Source organism: Phyllostomus hastatus, unplaced genomic scaffold (assembly GCF_019186645.2).
Source record: "Phyllostomus hastatus isolate PE091 unplaced genomic scaffold, TTU_PhHast_1.1 phas_contig_86, whole genome shotgun sequence".
Classification (NCBI taxonomy): domain Eukaryota; kingdom Metazoa; phylum Chordata; class Mammalia; order Chiroptera; family Phyllostomidae; genus Phyllostomus; species Phyllostomus hastatus.
The window spans coordinates 33,472,962-33,488,621 of record NW_025333977.1 but is presented as its reverse complement, the minus strand read 5'-3'; the positions used below and the strand labels follow the sequence as shown (position 1 = coordinate 33,488,621).

Here is a 15,660-nt window from a genome sequence, read left to right as displayed (position 1 = left end):
GGATTGTTGGGGCGTAAAGAGCAGGCTGTGTTGTGTAGAGCACAAAATTGACCCAGATCCTGCTGCTATTAGTGTCACTCAGCAAAAGTCCAGTGGCCATTGAGCTTGAACCCTTGAGGGTACCTACTGATGCCCACAGGAGGCTGATTGCTTGGCATCTTAATGACTGGCATTTTCCCTCCCCTTTTATGTTTAATGCTTACTCTGGAGGTCTATTTTTCTACTATTTTTTTTTCTCAGAGAAAAAACTATTTCTCTAGTTGATAAAACAAATGAGCACAAAACCAGTACACTCCTTTCAAAGAGCAGCTGAGGGATAGAATGGGGAGTTTTGAAAATCATATTCAAGTGACCCACAAATATCCACCACTTTCATCACTTTAACAATACAAAAAAGTGCTAGTTTAGATGGGCTCAGGGTCCGTCTGTTATTTGTCTTTGATGAGGGCACACAGTGGATATTGGGTGGGAAAGCCGCCCTTTGTGGCGCAGTATCAGGGAAAGACCATGAATATTTCTCTGTTCACGGGTCTGTTATTCTTACACCTGAAATACCTCTTTGAGCCTACAGTTGTTGATGCCTGGGTCATCTTTAGAGGTAAGACGTTTGGTAAGACTACAATGCAGTTTATTGAGGCTTCTTTTTAATTTCAAAGGCTTCAAGGGAATCTTGTAGTTCTAGGGGCTTCAATTTTGACAAACAGATGTTTGGCCTTTCCATCCTGCTGATGAGTTTTTAGTCATAAATCTTTTAATGTGTTCCTCCAAAAATATTTGTTAAGAGTTTCCTACTACTCAACACAATGCCAGGCACTAGAAATACGGAGTGACTGCCTCTCTACTTCAGGTTCCAAGTGGTAGGCATGGCATGTTTGTCCGTGAGTATGGAAAAGGGAGTGAACTTCAAGTAGCATTTGAGCTGGAACTTGAAGAAAATGTAAGATTCACTGCGCATGAAGGGGGTCAGGCACTCCAAGGCAAAGGGAACGGGATGAGGGAAGGCACAGAGACAGGCAGGAGGGAATATTACACGTCCAGAAACAAAACAAGCCAGGGTACAGAGTTGGAGACATGGGGAAAGAAAGCTGGAGAAGAGGTTGAGAAGGCTTTGTATAGCCTACAGAATAGTTTGATTTTTTTTTCAGCAGGGAATGAGAAGTGTCAAATGTTTTTAAGGCCAGGTATGATATGATCAGATTTTAGAGAGCTCTCTTCTTGGCATCATAAAGGAAGGATTGGGGCATCGAGACCCTGCATAACAAAAAGGTGTTTGGAGGTGTTGGTAACAGAGCTAATATTTATTGAGATACAGGGCTAGGCTCTTCACATGTTATTATATTTAGTTCACTGTGTGGGGTAGAAATTATAATCGTCATTTAAGATAAGAGGCCAAATAATCTTGCCCAAGATCACCCTGCTAAGTGGTAGTGGAACTGAGCTTTTATTTTATTCTGATTTCAAAGCTTCTGTTGTTTCCTTTCCACCAAAAGGGATGATGAGGGTCTGTTATGCCAGAGGCAATGCTATGGAGACATCTTCCTTCCACTCAGAAGACTCCTAATTTAGTTGCACCTCATTTGGAAGCTTCTCCATCCACTTCATCATTCTAATTGCTTTAATATGACAAATTGACCAATTACTACCATGTTATTTATAACTATAGTGGAATTAGTTGCTTGGTTCAATCAAGCAACCAAAAAGTAACTGATTTGTAATGGCTCAATTTATCAAAGTGTTTGGAATGGTGTGCATAGACATAACTTACATTAGCATTAGACAAATTGCACAACAGAATACGAAGGGGATATCTGAGTATTCACAGATGACACCTGAACTGGAAGGATTCTAACCCTAGCTCTATCTATGACCCAGTAGACAAGAAATAACTTTGAGTGCTAAAAGATGTTCTGGAAAACTTTTTGTTTTGCTGATAGAGAAATGGAAGCCCAGGAAGCATAAAGGGGTTGCCAAGATCTCCTAGCCAGAAAGCAACAGATCTTAGACTTGAACCATCTGTATTGTCCTGCTGCCAGGTCCTAGAGAACTTTTCCCACCATGCCTGCTGCACTGTGACATTGAACAAGTCTTTTAGCCTCTTGAATCTTCACTTACTTTGTCTGTAACATGAGAGGATTGGTAGGTATATCAGTTAGCTTTCACTAGATAAGAAACTACCCAAAACTTAGTAGCTTAAAACAATAATCATTTTATGTAGCTTGTGATTCTATAGTTTGTCCAGGTGGTTGTTCTGGTCAGAACTGGGTCAGCAGATCTCTCTCGTGCTTCGGTGGTCAGCTGGTGGGTCTAGGCCAGCCAAATATAGCTTCACTACTAGTTCTGGTGGTGGGTAGACCAGTGCCTGGGGATTGGCTGTTCATCAGCTGAGGTACTTCCACTCTTCCCCACAAGGCTATCCCCCCACTTTGTCCTCCCGCAGGCTTACTCAGGCTTGTATATCTGGTGGTTTCAGGGTTCCAAGCATAGAAAGGGAGGGCAAACCCCAGTGAGCATACTCTTTGGAAATCTTTACTATGCCATGCTTGCTAGTCTCCCGTTGGCTAAAGCGAGTTACATGGTGTGGTAGGCAGTTTCAGAAATGGCTCCCAGTGACTCCTGCCTCCTGATATTGTGTCCTTGTGTAATCTCCTGTTGTGTGAGAGCTGGACCTACTGACTTGTTTCTAATGAACAGAATATGCCAAAGATGATGGGGTATCACTTCTGGTATTAGGTTATAAAAGACTGATACTCAGTGACTCTTTCCATGTGCTTGGCCTGGTAAAGCAAGCTGCCACGTGTGAATCACCCTATGGAGAGGTCCATGGGAGAGGGGACTGAGGGTGCCCTCCAGCCAACAACCAGCGAGCAAGCGAGACCCTCAGCCTAACAGTTCCCTGAGGACTGAACCTTCTGTTCTTTCAGAACTCAACAACCTGTCAGGGAGTGAGCTCGGAAGCAGACCCTTCCCCAGCTGAAACTTTGGATGGGAACGCAGGCTTGGCCCATACCTTTACTGCGGCCTTGTGAGAGACTTCGAAGCAGACGACTTAGCTAAGCCATGCCTCGGTTTCTGACCCGCAGCTAACTCAGAGTCAGTGTGGGAGGGGAAGATCTAAAGGTGTGGTTATAGGAAGGGTAATTATAGAAAGTATTCACCTATATTTGCAAACAATTTACCACAGATAAACTTTTTTCCAGCCTTTGGAAGTCTGAGGTGGAATGACCTTCACTACTTCAACTATTATTTATATTCTCTGTGCTTAGTACTGGGAACAGGTGATGAATAAGAGAGTCCATGTTCTTGCCCGCAAAGAGTTTACAGTTTGTGGAAGGGGAAGGGAGATGGGGAAGGACATTAGCTCAATAATTCCTTCTTTAATGATTCATTTAAAGTTGTAAGTGGTATATAACAGTCTGGGTTGGGGTTGGTCAGAGAAAGCTTCTTTGAGGAAGTGGTACAGAAGCTGAGGAAGTCGGCAGGAGAGAAAGATAGGGGAAAGGGGAAAATTCCAGACAGAAGGAGTGGTGTTCTTAAAGGGGAGCTGGAGAGGTAGTCAGCAGCTACGGCACAAGTTCACATTTATGATCAAATTGTATCCTATCATGTGATGATGGTATTGTGGGTTGTGTTTTTAGAAGTCTCTTTAGAGATAAATGTTAAAATATTTATGGATAAAATTCTGTGATGTCTGGGATTTGTTTCAAAAATAAGCTAAAAATGAAATAAGATTTTCCAAATGAGTTAATGTTTATTGAAACCAGGTGATGAGTATGCGGGTGTTCATTATACTAATCTCTCTAATGTTATATGTGTTTCATTTTCTATAATAAAATTTTAAAAACTTGTATCCTGACTACACCTCCTGAAGGCTGCGTGTGTATGTGTTTAAGATCATAATACATTTACCTCCTCCTGCTGCACTGCAGACAGTTCAGGTTAACGACACCTTTTGGGCAAGGGGATGGAATGAGTTTTTTGTTACAGCAAATGTAACGGCTTCTCAGCTTCAAATCATGTGGTTAACATAACATAGGGCATTTGGATAATTCCCCTTGCCTACTGGCTAAGATGCTGTATTACATTATTTTTCATGATTGTTTTTCACTAGCTGAGATGGTACGGTTTCATACATAGTAGAATCTTATAACATGGTTCACCCTAGAGTAAAAGCCAGTGGAAAGATCCTGTTCAAATATTAGTTACCGAAATACTGAAAGAATTCTGTTATAAGGCCTTAGACAATATGAACAGTATTAGAGTGCATTTATAGGTTGGGGAAGAAGAAAATAGGGTAGGAGAGATGGGAATCTGTCTTCGAAAAATTCTGGGTTGTCTTGCTATAGTAATAATCTATAATGGGCTTTTTTTTTTTTTGGTCTTTTGTGACTGTCTTTTTTTTATATTATGGACTTATTTGATTAAGTTTTCCTTTTACTCAAGTTATTCTGAGGTGGGTCAGCCTGTGAAATTAACAGCAGGGATGGATAGATTTTATGAATCAGGGACAAGGCTTTAGGATTTGGACACCTGGGGCTGATGCTGAAGAGATGGTTTCATGTTTGTAACTGTTTCAATGTTAGGCTATTGGGGGAACCATATTTTGAGGTTTTGATTAAGATTTTTCTTGAAAATACCTTTGCCACCAAATTGAGTGTTTCCCCAACCCCTAATAAAGACCTCCCTAGAGTCAGATATATGCAAATTACTAATTACATTTCCCTTCTTTAGTGAAGGTTAAATAAAAGGGAAAATTATGAAAGATTGTTTATAGAAGCAAGAATTTTCAGTGCTTAATGAATTTGCTTATTTCAAAACCATGGTGAGTCTCTTTGTCAGTGCAAAGCAAGAAAGGAATAAAATGATAAGAGAAAGTGAACCTGGGCATAAACATGTCCTCATACAGACAGCATTTGTGTTAAAAAGCTTTGTTGTTGTTCCCTGAACCTTGGCAATTATAGGCACTTTCCTCTGCTTTGAAAAACATTTGGCAAATAAGCAGAGGAGGTCCCCTCATTTTCAGGGTTCATGCTGGGCTTAGCCTTGTTGCAGGGAAACACTAATTCCCAACTGTGCTCCCTGGGAGCAAATGGTTTGTTTTCTCTTCACTGAATCCAGCCCAGGGTGGGCTCTTACAGTCCAGACTGCCATGGAAAATCTGTTTGGAGCAACTTGTCCCCAGAAAGGAAGAACACAAGCTGATCGTGTGGGGGAGCTGCGGCCACCGCCCAGTCAGTCACACCCGAGGGCCAGGGCAGGTGTTAACATGCAACAATGGACATACAGAGCCCGAGGCAAACATGAGTCCTGTTTGTGTGCCTACCCCCACATGTACTACACACACAAAACTCCACCCAGTACACCAGGTACACACACCACATGGCCACACATACGCACACTCTATATAACAACCATATCCACCTACACACCATGTACACACAAATACACACATATGAAACTTGTGCACATACTATGCACACCACATACACTCTACTACACACCACTCACACTCCACATTGGTCATATACATCCATGCCACAAACACATGTATACACACACCTCATCACAAGCACTCCATATAACAGTCACATGCATCTCACACACATGTACTATGCATACATTTAACAGCCTATCCAACTACACACATACCCACCACACGTGCACCGAACCACACACACATAACACATTATATATCAGTCCTGTGCACAACACATGCAACACACACTCCACAGCATCGCATCCAGCCAGCTTGGTTCTTTTCCCTGCTCAGCAAGGCCTGCATGCACTATACAGCTCCAGCGGTCCCGGCAGGCAGGTGCGGTCCTGGCAGGCAGGTGCGGAAGAGAGGCTTATCGCACACCAGTGCCAGGAGCGGGTGCAGGGATGGGGTTTCCCGCGTGGGGGTGGGGGCTGGCAGCTTTGGCCCCTGACTTGGGCCAGAAGGGGTGACTTCGGGACAGGAGGCAGGTCCTTGGGGAGTGCGCGCGCGTAGAAATATGCGCGCCTCTGAGGGCTTCTGTGCCCAGATACCCTGGGAGGTGTGTACGAGGGAAATGTGAGGCGCGTGTAGGGAAAAGCTGTGTGTGTGTGGGGGGGGGGTGGGGGTGGGGTGGTGGGTGGAGGCTGAGCGGTCCGGGTGGGCGTGCCCTCGGTGTGCCCAGCCCTCCGTGGAGTGTGGGTGTGAGTCCTCGAGATGACCCAGCTCCAAGGGAAGTGTGGGTGTGAAAACCAAGCCGCCGAGGCATGTGTATAGTCGTAACAGCTCTCCGGGGGTTGGGGTCAGACTCAGAGGAATGACTGAGTCTGTGGCGGGGACTCGCTGAGTGTGGAGGATACGCCTACGATAGCAGTCCCTTGCGCGGTGTGTGTGTGTATGTGTGTGGAGGCCGGGGTAGCGGAGGAACGCGAGTGGTCTGCCCCGCTGGCTGGCGCGCGCCTGTGTGCGCGTGCGCGTGGGGCGCGGCGAGCGCGGAGACGACGGAGGGAGGGGAGAGGTGGCGGCAGGCCCAGCCCCCGGTCGCAGAGCCCGGGGCGGCTCCTTCGCTAGCCTGGGACCGCTGCACTCCTGCTGCTGCCAGGAGCTGCTGTGACTTTTGGCCCGCGTCGCGCCCTCCCGTGCCTGCAGCCTACTGGGCTCCCTGTCCGCCCAGACGCCACTTCTCTGGGCTTTCGATCTCTGTTGCGGAGGGAGAGGAAATGAGTGCCGCGGAGGCGCCAGCGCCGGAGCGGGGTTGGAAGAGTGAGAAAGTGGACGAGGCTCAGGCCCTGGCGCGGAGTTGTGCAGCTCGGAGACCAGACTTTCAGCCGTGCGACGGGCTCTCCATCTGTGCCACGCACAGCCATGGCAAGTGCTTCAAGCTGCACTGGTGCTGCCACCTAGGATGGTGTCACTGTAAGTCGAGCCGCGTCTTCCCGCCTTGCGCTGTGGTCCTGGGTGCCCGCTGGGCCGTCTGGGGTCACGGCTGGGACTGAGGCCGTGGGGGCTGTGGGCCTGGCCGGGGCTGCTTTGCTGCAGACTGGGGCGCCCTGGGCTCCGGGCGGGCGGCAGCTGCCCTCGCGCCGGACGGCTCCGGTTGGCGCTGCCTTGGCAACGAGATGAAATTCCCGTGGGGAACCAAGCTTTAGCCACTTATACAAAAGGGGATCTCCCTGTCCCAGGAAAACTGGGAGCTATTTTTTCTTCCTAAACCAAAACGACCAAGCAGTGTGTTGAGAGACGTCCGAGTTGATGACAACTAGAGGGAAAGCCTTTTCTAAAGACTGGTGGTTAAAGATGCCCCCTTTTCTTCCTCACTTTTATCTTTCCGGGCAGCTATTTAAAGAAGGGAGCTTTTGGAAATTAAATTGTGGCCCATTTATTGCATCTAGTTGAGAAAGCGCTAAAGTGTGAGAAACTGCTTCCAAGAAGTTAATATTAACAGTTTGGAAGGATGAACTCCTTAAATATCCAGCTGCAGCATGTAGAGCCAATATATGAGACTTAAAATTACAAAGTAAAGTGAATGAAAGGAAGCTTAAATAATCTTACTGATTTATAAAAGCCAGAACTAAATGGTGTAGGCCTTTTCTCTCTGTTTATCCTGCATGGGATTTTGAAAATGGATTAAACTTAAGTAGTCTTTTAATCAGAATTTCACAATTTGATTAGTTCGTGGTATTTGGCCTGCTGTATCATTTCTTATTAGAAATATATTGCAAACGTAGTTTCCGCATACCATTATAGTAGAGGGTTTTGGAATGCTTATTTAGACAGAAATTCTCGAAGTGATCTTAAGTTAAAATATTTTCCTCGTTGGTGAGAAAAAAAATGGCTTCCAAAAAGAGATGCAGTAGATAACAAATCTTTATTTACATTAGTTGAAAATAATAGAATATTTTAATGAGTTTATGCTTAAAAGGTGATACTTCTTACATTTATTTTATAGTACTAAATTCTTTTTTTACATTTATTTACATTTATTGAATGGTATTGATTTTTTTGTGTGTTCTTTGTGCTGATGAGTCAGTTTCTTCCTATATCTCAAGTTATTCCTCTTGCTGTCAGACCCATTCCCAATTATAAAGCATCATTTTAGTGTGGGACAGGGCACAAAACTGGAAGAAGCAACTGTAGGAAACCTATAATGCTGAAGTACACAAGTAGGATGAATCTGGTGAGAGCCTATTTCCCTGGGGAAGAGTAGAATCGTAGTATAGAATGTCAGGAACATTAAAGATGGTTTAGTTCATTGCCTGTCTTATTTCAGCAGTCTCCCTTCTAAATACATCATTAGTGATTGGAACCTTGCATTCTCCTCAGGCAGCTTCTTCCTTCATTGGAGAGCTTTGACTAGAATACTACTCTTCCTTATTTGGAGCTGAAGTCGGTTACTTTCTAACTTCCTTCCATTTCTCTTATTTCTGCTTTATGAGATCATATAGAACAATCCAGTCCTTTTAAAAATTATTTATTTTAATTTTTAAAAAATCTTCACCTGATGACATATTTTTATAGATTTAGGGAGTAGAGGAGGTGGATTGGGAGGGAGAAACATTGATGTGGGAGAGAAATATCAATAGGTTGCCTCCTGTATGCACCCTGACCAGGGGTCGAACCCTGAACCTAGGTATGTGTCCTGAACCGGAAATTGAACCAGCATCTTTTTGGTGTGTGGGCTCATGCTCCAACCAACTGAGCCACCTGGCCAGGACTCCAGTCCTTTTTTAGAACATGGCTGTTTCAACTCTTTAGATACACACACAAATTTCTTACCAACATAGACTATATTCTCTTTTTGTCCCCGGCCACAGGTTTGAAATTCATGTGTGTTGAATGACTGAATGAAGGTAGCCATCATTTTCCTCTGAAGGCATTGTTTTATCCTGTTTATAAATCTCTGTTGCCTCCTGTCTTTCCTTTTATGGAATAGTGTGCAGACTTGTATGCATCCTGATCTGTTCTGAATATGTGCCAGTAAGGTTAAGATCCTTTGAAGGGCACCCAGTATCCCAGTTGTGGTCTGATCAGTCCAGAGTTGAGCAGAACTCCTGTCTCCCATGTTTGAGATACTACTCCTGCTGTAACATGCATCACATTAGCATTTCTGATATGTCCACATCATATTGAGCTTGCTGCTATCAGATTGAACTAAGCTTGTGGTCAACTAAAGCCATTGTTTGTTTGTTTCATGTATGTGGCAATTAAGTCACAGTGCTTGCCCATTTCACAGTTATATGTACAGATTTGGCCACGGGTATTAATTGAGCCCTTAGATATTGTTCCCTATTAGATTTCATTTTATTAGAATGAGCCCATATTTTCTGGCTTATCATTGTGTTTTTAGATCCCAGGTCTTTCATAATATATACCACGAGTCCCCTAGTTTCATGTCAACTGCACATTGGATACCAACAATAGCATCGTAGTATAGTAACCTCATTCAAATTATTGATAAAATTGTTGAACAGGAGAAGCACAGATTGAGTCCTGAAACTTGGTGGTAGAACTGCCCTTCAGGTGGATAGCAGTTTGTTAATGAGCACTCGTTATGGTCGTTTAAAAACTTACCTAGCTACATAATTGTACTGTTGGCCATCTTATGTTTATCTTATCCATATGGGTACATTGAGAACCTGGTCAAGTCCTTTATGAAATTCTGCCTACACACTATTTTTTGCTGCTTTATGAGGTATGATCTGTGTATAAACACTCTTAAAAAAAGGAAATTAGATTAGTATAACTCAGATTGGTTCCAGAAATGCTTATCACTTTCTTTTCTAAGTGATCGGAAGCCATTTTTTAAGTAAATAATCTGAATTTAGAAAAAGACTGATGTCAAGTATACTGAATTATTGTTGGCAGTCCTTCCCATTAAAAAAAATCAGACCTACTTATATTTGCTCTTTTCCAGTCTTTTGGCAACACTCTGAGTCTCCATGCTTTTTTCACTGGCTTAATTCAGAGATCTCATTCACAATGTACTTTATTTCATTTAGAGCATCAAGGTGCCACCTTGCAGTCTCCACACCAATACTGGACATCAGTTCTTTCTGCTCCCCCCCTTTTTTAGGCCAGTATCACTTTTTCTTGAAAAAAGCAGAGTTAACATTTTTGAGAAGTTCTATTTTCTTTTCGGCATTCATAAACATTACATCAGTCCTAAGTAGAATTTCTTTAATTCTGTTGAACATGTATTGAGCACCTTCTTCTTGTGAGACATTATTATGGACACTAGGAATACAAATACGAATACAGCTGGATCCTACCCTTCAAGCAGAATATAAGGGCATGATTCATGCCATATTTATTTTTGTATTCCTTTAAAACTACAAATGATATGGGTGGGAAAATGATCAACTTATTCACCAAATCAGAAAATGCTAAAATGAGACTACCTTGATGTTTAGGAAATTCAGAACAAATAAAGGAAGTTCAGTTTTATATGGTTGATGTTAAACTTGTAAAATTCATAACCTTATGAAATAGAAAAGGCTGAAAATATATATAAGTTCATAAAGGACATAAAACATGTATATATTCATAGATTCAGTGCTTGATGTATTATTAAAGGAAATAATTAGTGTATTTGGGTAATGACAGATTTTAAGGACCATGTCTGGGAGGGAAACTGTAACACACTTTGTTAGTGTCACTGTCAAAGATAAATTACTGGGCTGAATAAAGTACAGCCCTGAATCTGTAACTTTATTTTTCCCCAGTAAGGAATGATACTGGGTTGAGTTAATGAGTGCAGGATTCCAGGATGAGTTTTGAGAGAGAAAAAGACATATCTTGGTCAATGAAGAGGGATGGAAACGGGTAAGTCATGGGTAGATATTGTAAAGTAGTTTTTGTGGCTGGAGTAGATACAATATTTAGAATGAATATGAAATTCGATGGTTGAAATGTTTATTGAGGGATAAACAGGAAAGATGGGGAAGTCTGGAATTTCATTTGATAGAGACCTTGGTACCATAGTGATAACACGGACAGCAGGGGAATGAAACCAGCAAGGGAGATTATTTTGGTATTAGAGTAAAAAATAGATTGAAATTTATACAACAAGATCCATGTAATAGAAGTTAGAATAGATTAGATTTGGAGGGTAAGGAAGAGGTTGGCTATAAAGGATAACTTTCTGACTTGTTGAATTCTGCCTTGTGCAACATAGATGAATGGTGGTGCTATTTATGCACTAACAACAACCAAGTACTGAAGAAGGACTAACTTTGGTTGGTCATGGGTTATGAATCCAGTTGTGGATCATGAATTTAGGAAGATCATGAATCTTGTTTTGGGTCTATTGACTTTAACCTGCCTTACCATCATATGGTGATATCGATAGGTAGTTTAGTTAGTTAGCTCTAGTGATCTAGAACTCAGAGGCGAGGTCTGTATCAGAGATAACATGGAGGTCATTTACTCATTTATAGATTTTAGCTTTAGCCATGATGAAACATGAGATCCATCAAGGGAGAGACTATAAGAAATGAAGAGAATACTTAGGCTTTCCCTTTAGAGCACTAGCATTTAGAGCCTAGGTATAGGAGGATGAGCTGGCAGTAGTGTCTAAGAAGACAGGGCCAGAGAAGAAAAATCAGAAAGTGTCATATTGCAGAAGCCAAGGGAAATGAATATTTTAAGAAATAGTATGAAGATGAAATCCATTTCAGCAAGTTATTTATTTCTTAAATATGGGTGAAATATACAAATGGTGATTTTATTACTAAAAAAGAGTGTGAAAGGTTTAGTCCTGCAACACTAACTTCAGGAATTTACTTAATTGCAGTATTAGTCAAATCTTTTAAGACAGTGAGTTTTTCAAGATGTAAAGAGGAGAATGGAATGTCAGGAGCTGAGAATAAGGACACAGAGATAATAGTTAATATTTATTGAGTGATGACTTTGTGCCAGCATAAGCTTATTATACTAAGCACTTAATAGGCAGTTATGTCATTATGACCATTTTACAGTTGAGGAAAAAGACTTAGAGTTAAATAACTTGCCCATGAACATACAGCTACTAAGGAATAGAGTCTGGATTTGGATCCAGGCCTCTCTGCTTCTAGGACCTGGACTCTTAATCACTTATAGAGGGGTGTCAAACTCATTTTCACTGGGGGCCACATCAGTCTCATGGTTGCCTTCAAAGGGCTGAAATAACTTTAAGGCTGTATAAATATAACTACTCCTTAACTGTTAAGGAGTTGAAATTACATTCAGTCCTTTGAAGGCAACTGCAAGGCTGATGTGGCCCCTGTGAAAATGAGTTTGACACCCCTGACCTATAGGTACTATAGAGCAATTTAAAAGTAGTGAGCAAAATCAATTTTTTTCCCCTCCATTAAAGCCAGTGATGGGGTAAGTTTTTAAGAAATGGGTGGCAAATTGTATTAATTTCAGTAAAGAAATACAAAAGAATGAGAACTGTAAAGAGTTCTAAATCTTTATGGGGTGGAGAATGAAACTGAAGAGTACAGGAAGATAAAGTGATTAGCAGGTGATGGGGGTGGGTGGGGTGGGAGTGGGGGAGTGAGTGCACTGGTGTGATGTAGGTGCCGCCAGCAGAACTCAGAATTGGCTTAATAAGAATCACGAATAGATGAGCTCAGTTTTCTGCAGAAGACACCTTAAAAGATGTCTGTCTCTTTCAAGTTGAAAGCAGGAAGAGTGGGACTTGATGTATGTAGTCTAATTGATGATATTAACATATCTAAAGAAAGACTGTCACAGGAGAAGGTAGATGGGCAGCATGGAATAGAGAAAACTGGGAGTTGGAGAAGCAGGATTTGGAAGTGATTTTTGGGACTGTTCAGAGAAGGTGGTACACTGGATTTAAATGTCTGGACTATCCCAGCAAATGTTTGGTTATAATTTGGCTTTCTGACTATAGATATCCTATAGGGAGAGAAGGAGCCAACTAGAGAATTTAGCTGTTGGGACCTTAGGCCAAGTATACTTCTCTCTTCTCTGTTTTTGTTAGTATATTAGCAACGTGGTTTTGTGTTTTTCTATTTGTTCTGTTTTCCTGCTTCTACACAGCTCACAATATCAAGGTCTGACCTCCTCAGGGTAATGCCAGCTGGTTTTTCTAAGAGACATCTCAGCCATATCAATAACAGTAGCTACTGAAAACATATTCAAGAAGTTTGACAGTGAAAACTAGCCAAAAAAAAACCCAAACAAAAAAAACAAAAACAAAAATGGAGTGGTAGTTTGGATGGAGTAGTAAGCTGAAGCTCTCTTTTTTTTAAAGAATGAGAGTTATTACCACATGTAGTGTTTAAAGGAAGAGAATACAGATGTTAAGAGGACAAGAGTGAGATCAAATTCTGAGTGAATTTTTTTCTAAGCTTTTCCAAGGATAGAGAAAGCTGATGGGTGTCTTTCCATCCAAGTGGTGCCTCAGTTGTGGGTGTGTGTTAACTTCAACAACTATAAGTAACATGCAGAGTGCTTGAATGTGGGCACAATTGTAGTCTTGCATTGTCAACTCATTGAAACCTCACAAGTCTTGTGAAGCAGGTACAGTTATTGTCCTAATTTTTTTAGATTAGGAAAGTTGTAGAAGGTCACATGTTGTAGCTCTCGCCCGTGTGGTGAATGTGCATCAGAATCTTACAAACCAACTGGCAGCCAGAACCCTGGTTGGTTCTACTTAAGGTTCAGTGAGGGTGATTCCCGCTGTTCTAAATTCTTTTTGGAAGAAGCAGGATTTAAGTAAATAAGTAAAATGAGAATAACTTCATTTAAGAGAAGGGCAATTATATGCATTATGAACATTTTTGGAGCGATTGAGAACCCTATAAAACTACTTTTAAAAAACATTTAGTAACGTATTTGTATAATAAGAAGCTTCAGCCATATCATATATTCGGCTGTTCCCTAACTGGTGCAAGCCCTTTACAGTTAGATTTTTCATACTTACCATTAATTACTATTTATTGGTTTCCAAGACTGTCGAACTTAGGAACTTGAACTAGATAGTTTTTGAGGGCTTTTCTATAATAATAATTTCCTGTATTATAAAACCCTCATTTTGTTCTCGCATATTGTAAAGTCTCATCAAATACAAGAAAGAGTATTTCAGAGAAATTGTTTTATTAGTTCCAAACAAATATAGGAACACATGTTTAATAACCGAAAGTTGTATAGTAGAAGATTTGCTTTCTTGAAAAATAAGGAATGGTTTATATGTAGAATGTGGAAGGCAGAGCGTAGTTCTAGAAAGGACAGGAGCCATGGAATGAGACACACCTAGTTTTGAATTCTAGTTTTTCCATTTATCAGGAATGTAGCTTTGGATAGATTATTCAGCCTCTCTCAGCCTCGATGTTCTCTTCTAAAAAATAGGGATAGAAATTCTACTTCACAGGGTTGTTGTGAAGATTGAATGACACAAGCAAAGTACTTAGTGCAGGTGTTTAGTAAAAGGTAGCATCAGTCCCTCCTGAAAAAAATGAACAATGGAGCCTTAGCCTATGTGGCTCAGTTGGTTGGAGCATATTCCTGTAGACTGAAGGGTTCCAGGTTCGATTCCTGGTCAGGGCACATGCCTAGGTTGCAGGTTTGGTCCCCAGTCTGGGTGTGTACAAGAAGGCAACTGATCAATGTTTGTCACATTGATGTTTCTCTCCCTCTCTTCATGTCTCTCTGAAAGCAGTGAACATGTCCTTGGTACTAGAGAGCATAGTCATCCTGAGGGCAGGTTGTGGAGTTGGACTTTGTGTTTGAATCCTGGCTCTGCACACTTTCTAGTTATGTGGTTTGCAGGAAGCTAATCTCTGCCTTTCAGTTTCCTCCCCTTTAATACGCTGATGATAACAGTACCAGCCTTGTGGTGTGATGATCGTTAAAGACCCCAACTCCAATTTCGTCCCCCTTCCACAGCTGTCTTGGTTAGTCTGGAATTCACTTTGTGACTATACTCTTGTTCATGTAAGCACCCCAACATAACAAAGATCATAAAAATATACATTTTTTTGAATATAACATTTAGAAATCATTGAATTTTTTTATTGTCTTCATTGTTGGAAGGGCTATTTTGTAAATGTTACTCTGTGATGAGTTAACTACTTTTTACCATGGAATCTTACATTGTTCTCCAGCACCCGTCCCCCTATTCCATCCCGTTTTCCACCACTGTTAAGCAATGGATAGTTCTGGTTAATCAGGTATACGAGTAAATAAAGAGCTATTACATATATATCAAATATAGGTCAGGAGGTTTTAAAGGAGCAGACTATTACAGAACTTGTGATATGTTAAAGTGAAACTGAATATAGTTAACTTTAATGATTAGGAAGTCTTGTCAGGCCCATGTGATACTTGGCCATCATTCGGAATACTCGTGTAGAAAAATGGTAAAGGTGCTAGTTAACAGAGGGGTCCTCGCTGCTAGGATGCTGGACACAGTAGTTGGAATTGTAGTCTTTGCAAATTACTTAAATTCACAGAATTTTTGTTTTGTGTATCTCTCATTCTTGTGGGTTTGTTCCTAAATTTTCTGATATTTAACAGTATTCTGCAAGCACACCACCAAAACTATGCAATATCTGGAGTGCCAACAATGTATAATAAATCCCTCCAGCTGTGTTGGCACCATGTCCCAAAACAGTTCATTCAGGACAATTCTTTAACCGCCCCCACTGCTTATTTGTCCATTAAAAACGAGATGCTTTGGT

The 15,660-nt window shown here is 41.5% G+C and overlaps 1 protein-coding gene across 1 annotated transcript in view; it reads left to right on the top strand.

Annotated features, from left to right (window-relative positions):
• The first annotated feature begins 6,295 nt into the window (after positions 1–6,295).
• The window catches only part of CUNH3orf70 (chromosome unknown C3orf70 homolog), a 55,851-nt gene continuing 46,486 nt past the window's right edge, over positions 6,296–15,660 (top strand). Inside the window, exon 1 of the mRNA XM_045851491.1 lies at positions 6,296–6,889. Coding sequence (XP_045707447.1) covers positions 6,694–6,889 — 196 coding nt within the window. The 5' untranslated portion in view covers positions 6,296–6,693. The remainder of the gene's footprint in view (positions 6,890–15,660) is intronic.